At 36.7% G+C, this 8,351-nt stretch overlaps 1 protein-coding gene across 1 annotated transcript in view; it reads left to right on the forward strand.

Annotated features, from left to right (window-relative positions):
* Nucleotides 1-3,681, forward strand: part of RPGR (retinitis pigmentosa GTPase regulator) — a 51,284-nt gene extending 47,603 nt beyond the window's left edge. Inside the window, exons 15-16 of the mRNA XM_033512097.1 lie at nt 431-519; nt 1,474-3,681. Coding sequence (XP_033367988.1) covers nt 431-519; nt 1,474-1,695 — 311 coding nt within the window. The 3' untranslated portion in view covers nt 1,696-3,681. The remainder of the gene's footprint in view (nt 1-430; nt 520-1,473) is intronic.
* Nucleotides 3,682-8,351: the final 4,670 nt, after the last annotated feature.

The following is an 8,351-nucleotide window of genomic DNA, read 5'->3' on the forward strand; positions in this document are numbered from 1 at the left end:
TTTCCCAGAATTGAATTTATTCTATGGAATAAAATTCATGCTGAACTGTAACTGCTGTCCTAAAAGTCAGCTTTGCCAATTAGAATATACTTGCAAGTAAGTGTGCAAGACATTGTCTCCTGTCAGCAAGAGGAAACTGTGAGTGTCAAGTAAAAATATTTTATATATTGTCACTGCCATTAGTGTTCTGTTCTTAAAAATTGAGCATCTGGAGAGTAATATCAGGACATTACATGAAGAGATTAAAAGATAAAAATAGTCTATTCAGGCTGGGCATCAAGTTTTACTGAATATTCTGATTGATTTTAAGTTTTATTTAGTGACCTTTACTTCAAAAATAATCTGAAGAGAAATTTTTTCGTCCTTTCTGTGATATTTTTGATTTGCATAAATCAGAAGAAAGTTAATATAAATGTTCGTATTATTGTAGAGGAGGAAAGCACTGACAATCACACTGTGAAGAATTCGTCAGAGAACACTGATGACCAAAAAACTGGAGGAATTGTGGGGAGAATAAAGGTTTGTGGCCTGATGGTTCTTCCTGGCTTTGCCAGTGCCAAGAAGCCAGTGGGCAGTTACCAAAGCAAACACATCAACTGGCATGAACTGCATAATTAAACTGCTGAGAAACCTATTCCTTCTGTTTAAGACTTGATTTTATTTTTTGATAAAATAACTTGAAGTTGTCAAAATAATAGAAATTAAAACCCTTTATGACCTCTTCATGGACAGCATGTCCCTGAGAGATTGTTTATCACATCACGTACTGGTGAGGTGAAAACTTAGGACTTCATTCCTATGGGACATTATCTATAAAGATTTCCCCCCCATTTGTCTCTGAAAGCAGCAGCTGAGCTCATTGATCTTGCATTTATTTGCAACATGCACTGATTTTGTGATCATAGATTTCTCTCTAGATAGGTGTATGAGCATGTTGAGGAGTACCTGATATGGAATTTCTTACAGGTTTTAGGATCCAGAGGCTTCTGCAGAGGCTGCTGAGTTTCCTCCTGAGTTGACCCTAAGCATCAGTTAACTGACACGTGTGTGGTCTCACTGAGCACAAGCACTGTCACTAATGGCAGTACACATCTTTATCAGGAGCATAGTAAGCACTTACTGCTCTGGGGCTTCATTTTTGGACCTTGCCTCAGGCTCTTATTTGAAAGAAACCCAAATAAATGCAGCGCTTACAGCATTTTGTACAAACTGTACAATGTGTAATTTGACAAAATGCAACCACTTTAACTTTTCTGATTTCCATGTGCTATTTTACAACATTTCAAATATTGCAAATGTTTCTGGTTAACATTTTTTAGTCATTTTGTTTGGAAAAAAAAAATCATTTTACCAAGGAGAAATCTGCCAACCTCGTTTAATTTTGGTATATACAAAGGGGTTTGTGTTTTTTTTTTAAATCTTGAATTTCACTGCTGTTTCTGTCATATTCTTTACCTGTTTTTTTCACTTCAGTTTTCCCTGTTTAAGAGAAAACCACTGACAAGCCAGAAGATTGAATGTAGCGGAAAGGAAGACAGCCCTGAAAAGCCATTGCAGAGTGAAGAAAAAGAAAAGGAAGATTTATCTGGTGAAGACAGTAAGGATGAAAATCAGAATCATACACCAGAGAATTCCAGTGAAACTGCAGCTAACCAGAACAGAAGGGTGAAAGTTAATACATGTGTATTGCTGTAACACTGTTACAATGTATGAGAATGTGACAGTCTTAAAGCACATAAGTGCAATTTTTACTTGAAAACATTTCAAGTTATGACTTGAGATGTTGATGGCTGCTTTTGTTTTTATTGATTTGATTGCTGTAATTTTAAATAGATGATTTTTTGGTATTTATTGGTAATTTTAATAGTTCAAAATGATGTGCTTATCAGCACTTTGCTGGAGTTTGGTGGCCTTACCTGTTGATGTTCTAAAGCAAAATATGAGTTTTTTAAATGTGAAAATCGAATACAGGAATTTTATGGGTTTTTGCTAAATAAGTTTATTGTTTCTGTCTATAGAGTACCACTTCCAGCATGATACTCTTGCAAAATAATAATATTTGATGTAAGATATTATTTGGTTTAACAACCTAGTTAAGAATATTGAAGGTACTCACTTACTTGGAAGTATACGTTTCTTTCTGTTTTGGCATAGAAAAAACAGCAGTAAATCTTTCAACTTTTAGGCCATTATTGAAGAAGTTACTTGAGTATGTGCCTAATTTCATGCATGGCAGCAGACCCAGTGGAAACAGTGTAAGTATAGAAACACCCTGCCAAACTGTGACAGGGAGAAAGCTTTTATTTCTGAGAGGTGCTGAAAACCTTTGCTCCTGCTGAAATTGGCATAAGCTGATGGGCCTCTCCTCACTCAATCAGGCCCAGTAAAAACTGGACACTCTCACTCTTCCTTCACTTGGATTCTAATCATGTATTCTCTGAACATCCACACCTTAATGAGTCTCCAGTGAAGCTTTTCTTACAGGAAAATAATGCAGCCAGAGGTACTGTGACTTCAGTATGACAAACTGATCTTAATGGGATAAATATTCATGTTTTTGTCAGGCACAGTCACTTTTCTTCAGATGGCCACTTAGCAGGAGGAGCCAGAAATCAGTACAAATAAAAACTGGTTAACACCACTGTAGCTTTAAGAAGCAGGAATTCTTTATTCAGCAGATGCTCAAGGGGATATCTCCTCCAAAATAATGTGCAGGCTGAGTACAGAAAAAGCTCCTGTTTATATATTATATTTCACATACATAGACATTGATTTTCCCATGGCAAGCATACACATGATAAATAATTTCCATGAAATCATTAATATCTTTTCCCTTCCCTTCACATGCATTCTTCTGTCCTGGAGGTCTCTTTGCTGGTCCCTGGTGGTTGGTGACCCCAGAGTCATCCCTGACCACACAGTGAACTGGTAAAAGGTGGGACAACTGGGCTGGTCACTTTCCAGTTCTTCCTTCATTTTTTTCCTAGTTTCAAAGTTGCTTAATTTTTATATAATAGGTCAGAAGTGTCCAGAGTTGATTTCATCCAGAGCTGGTTCACCTGAATGCTTTGTCCTTGTAAGTATTGCAGGTGCCCAGATTATTTCACAGGGCCTCCTCTGCTACCATAATCATCATACTAAAAAACTGGATGCTTGGGTCATTCTTTGCCAGAGTTAATTAGGTTCCTTTTGTGTCTTTTGTTTTCCTTTGGGCTACTCCTGGGTTCTGCAGTGAACCTTACAAGAGGGGGTTTTCTCCTCCATTATATTTATCTATTTTCTTATTTTTCTGAATGCCACATGTGGTTTCTGTTCTACTTGGAGTGAAGTGGAAAAGGAGAAATAAAGTAAATGGCTCTCTCATTAATTTAAATAAGTTTAATTATTTTTTTAATGGGAGATCAGTGGGAAATTTTTACTGTAATGACAATTTCTTTTTTTAAAGGTGAACAAATCTAGTGAGAAATAGTACTTTAAAATGGGAATTACCCTCTAATCTAACACTACAGGAGTTTATATAATGGACTGTAAACTGCTGTATGTCTGATCAGTTTCAGGGATAGGTACATTTATCTTGTTCACACACTATGCTCAACAAGAAGCAGGAACATATTAACCCATTCCAATGTCTTTTTTACATGTCTTAATTTTTAATAAAAAAAGATTAAACAAATAAAACAATTTACATGTGTACGTGTATTAACTTATAGGGTGTTTTAACAAGTTCATAAGATTTATGACAAAAATTAGAAGACTTTTTATTACTGAAATATTTTCATGAACTGATGAGTAGCAAAAAAATCTAGAAACATTTATAGTACATCTTTCTCTGTTTTCTTCTTACTTTCCCAAAGATTAAGTGTATCAGCTTAAGCTGATATTTTTCATTTTTATAGTCCTGCCATACAACTGAGATTGTGCTTTAGAACTGTTTGGTTTCTAAAATTTCACCACTGAACCTATCACTAGGTGGAGTTTGTGCTCTTCGAAGGTGTAACCAGCCCCTAGAGCCAGAAATTCTCCTTCTTATGGCCCCTGAAAGAAGTTACTCATTCTGTATCATCTTTTCTGTTTCCAAATTCTCAGAAAACTTTACGTTTTCTGGCATATTGCTTTTGGCATTAAAGTACTCTGGGACCTTGGTGTATTTATGTAGTGCATTTTGAAAGTTCTATACTGTGTGTACTTGTAAAAATATGAAGATAAAAAAAATACAATTACTCATTTATTTCTAGGTATACAGTGGTCAAGTTCTGATAAGTAAATGGAAGCCTAGATATATATGTTTGATTTAAATTGAAATGCTGTTAGTGTGCCTTGCATACACAGATACACATGTATGTGCACTGAGACATACATGTGTGTATTTATAGACAGACATATGTAGAGACATGTGTGTGTATGTGTGTACGTGGATGATCAAACGTGTGCCTGACCTCCTGAAATTTCTATTTAATCCATATATTTACACATGCAATTTTACTGATTTCCATTTATGCAGCTGCTGTTCCTATGCAAGTTTGTGGTGATTGAAATTTAAAAAGGAGAGGACATGCTGTTTAGACACTATTTTGTACACCCAAAGTTAATAATCATAGTCATAATTAACTTTGTGCAACTTTTTCCTTTTTCTTCCAGGTATTACTTGTACAATATGCAAAATACATCCAGTCTTTGTCCCTGAGGAATATTTTAAGTCATGCTGTTGACATTAGGGTAGTTGAAGTAAACTGAATTCATATCATGATGCTAAACCACTCTAAGTCCTGATAATCAAGAATACAGAAGCTAATCCTGCATGACTGTTGAGAGACTATGGGTTCACTTAAAATGTACTCAAACTACTTTAGCTCTTTAAAATATAAATATACCATCTCTAAATTCCCTCACAGTGCTTTTAGGAGCTATTTATACTACTTTTAGGAGTTATTTATACTACTCACTACGTAGAGGAGTTACAACATTTTCACTCTCTGTTATGTCTAAATTCCTTTAAGGACCTAAATAATGTTTTCATTAAGTGTAATGAGACCACTATCAGCAGCGAGAATCGGAGATATAAATGTTTTGGTAGTAATTCTGCTTTGCTCAGTATATCATAGTGATGAGCTCTAAAGTTAACACCTATTTGCCTTTCAAGACTGTTTTGGAATTACATTTTATTCATGCTATGTAATTAACACTTTCTTTTTCAGGACCAGATTGTAAAGACTCAGCAAAAGCCTTGTAAAATCTAAATCTGGCTAACCTGTAGTTATTTGTACACAAAGAAGTCTTTTTTTTTCCAAGACCATTTCCATTTAATGTCAAAACAGTTTAGACACAGCTCTTTCCAATCACACTCATCAAAAACGGAAGAGATATTAACAGTTAGAATTTTAAGGGATGATAGGAGCATTAAAAAAAAAAAAAAAAAAAAGAGAGATTTTGTTGTTTGGTATATCTGTTAAACATGAGACTGTTTAATCTGCTGATTTACCACATACTGATGCATTAGTCAGTGTCTAACTGGGAATGCAGTATTGTCTTCTCCCCAGAATTTTCTGTTTTGCTGGCTGCCCAAGACACACCAACCCTGCCAGATGGAATGGAAAAAGGCAACTGGTGTTCTCCAAGACTTGCTACATGTGTACTCCATGGGTGTGCCTGACCCAGACTTTCAGGGTGAAGTTTTCCACAGCAAGGGTTTTGGCAGTGGAGAGACTGAGGGAATCCAAATTTGACCCTCACCATGTCCTTTGTGCCATTGCTGGGAGGAAGGGCATGAGGCCACCTTTAACTGAGAAAAGCCCAGGAGATTTCTTCCGATCACTGGCATAGGGAGCAGGAAAGTGCTCAGGGATGGGACACACAGCCAGAGGCTGCTGCCCTGCAGAACATCTCATTTCCCTAAAATACACTATTTTTACAGTCAGGGCAGTATCTTATATTTTTGACAAGGAGTGTGCCATTGAGGTTTAGGTGTGACCTAGGAAAGAAAGTTATTGGGATATAGCTTAAGTTTATTATTTCACACAAGAAACTACATGATCATCATCTCTGTTATTTAAGCTTCCAGAACAAGAATTTCAATTGATGTACCTCTTACCAACATTTTCAACCAATGCTGTCCTCTCATAAGCTGGCCTCTAGTGTTTCTTTCCTTTCATTTAAGGAAAAGCGACTTTCTGTTAGCAAACATTAATATATCACTTAAAAATGCAAAATGAGCCAAGTGCCTCTGACAGGCATGTGCAGGGGAGATGCCTTTTGAAAACAGCAAGTGTTGCTGCCATTAAGCATCATGAGAAAGTAATAATCAGCTCCAATAATTCTAGGAATTATACAGAAGAAATGCATTATTCTGATTATTATATTTTAAGACTGTCTATTTCTGCAGATATTTACAAGAGCAATTCTAAGTATCAGAGTATTTGCATTCAGCCAGGCAATTCACCGGGCTAAAAGTATGTGGTTTGGATTGGGGCCCTATTTGTCATTAATCATTAGACCTCATTCAGGGATTTCAAAACTTCATTACACACAGTTGGATTGTTTAGGTATTGTTTTTATTTCCTTACCATTCTTTTACTATTTGGAGAAAAATTACTAGATTGTTAAACATTTTTACAATTTAATTAATTTCACCTCTCCATCAAAAGCTGTATTTTTATTATCACTGTAACTGCAGTTGTTACAGCTACTCTGGCACAGCACAATAAAATTATACTTCTGAACTGCTGTTAAAAAAGCAGAAAAGAAAAATTATGTTTTTATATTAACTTTTTGACATAAGAATTTTTTTTAAGTCTCCAAGAGCACTTAACTTTGCTTTTGGCTTTACTTTTCTATTCAACTAAGACATTTTCACACATTTTAGTCCTCTAGTGTTGCTTAATTTCAGTCTTGAAAATTTTCTTTTACCTCTGAACAGTCAAAACCTGAATTTTCCATGAAAAGCAGACTGGTTAATTCTTCAGTAATGCCAGGAGTGCCAGGAACTCCAACTAACCCCAAGCTTAAATAGTTTGGAATTTTTTCTATGAAACTTAAAAGCTGAACTGGGAGAAAAAAAAAATGGACTGTGCCTTCAAATTCCATATATGTGACATTTGTTTAATTCAGTTCCACATGCTCCCTCCTATTAAAAGGTCCCTTAAGAAAACTACAAAAATCTAATTTTTTATTAGGAATTCAATTTATTTTTTTTTAAGTTGCCTTGAATTTGCCCTTCAAGCCCCAGTCTTTTGGGTGATTTCACACTGCTGTCATTCTGACAGACATGAAGAATGGGTGTTATGTTGCACAGAGAAACTCAGAGAAACACGGAGTAAACTGGAGTCTGGATGAATGGACTCAGCACTGGCAGTTTTCCAAGGCTTATTTCAAACAGGCCATGAAGGATGCATTGCCACTGCTACTTACATTTGTGTCTAAATTTGAGTTGTAAATTGCAGACTGTGTTAGCCCTTAAATCTCTTGCCTTTTTCAGAGCAGTTAGGATGTTCCAGGAGCTGGATGTCAGGGGAAAAGCAGCGTCTCACAGTGCCCACTGCAAGAACCCTGTGCAGTGGACAGGCAAGACAAAGTAAAAATCCTGCAAACTCCTGTCGTTAAGTTGTTTGAGCAGATGGAATTGCACATGCACAATCAGGAGCTACAGGAAAGCAGTCTGAGGTCACACTGATTCCAGGGAATCAAACAGGATTCTTGCCTGTACCAACTCGGACACCACAGCTGCAGTCACCCATGGCACCTACTACTGACACCTTCTCTAACACTGAGGAGACAATCCAGCAGGGAGGATTTGTCACCACAATCACCACATTTCTGCACTGTGGCCATGCAGCTTGAAATGGCTCAAAGAGGCTGCCCAGGATCTCTCTCTCATAGGCCCTACTCATAGGCTGTGACCTATGGGTAGGGTGGTGTTGGGACAGCTGGTGGAGAAGCTGCAGCTGCATTCACACTTCTGCTGGCAGTGGCTTCTTGTACAATGCTCTCATACCAGTACAGACCTCAACTCACAGAAATACCTAAATGAAGGCCAGTGTTTTGGAAATGGGCCTCTACAAGGACAATACAAGAGATGCCTGATCTGCTTCAGGTACCTTTATTGTTCCAGTACATTGGAATGCTGAGCACAGAAAAACTACAGCAATTATCATTATCAGATTAAAGCACTGCTTTTCCTGATATTCTTCTTTAAACAGAGTAAAAATATCTTTACGTGTGGAAATCAAAGAATTCCTTACGCTGTTAAACTGAAGTTTTTCTGATGAAACTGCCATTTGTTACCATCTTTTTCATTTTTTTGGCAGAAAAGTTCAAAGCAGATCATTGACCCCAAGCTCAATGCCCAAGTACTGTAC

Source organism: Parus major, chromosome 1 (genome assembly GCF_001522545.3).
Source record: "Parus major isolate Abel chromosome 1, Parus_major1.1, whole genome shotgun sequence".
Taxonomy (NCBI): domain Eukaryota; kingdom Metazoa; phylum Chordata; class Aves; order Passeriformes; family Paridae; genus Parus; species Parus major.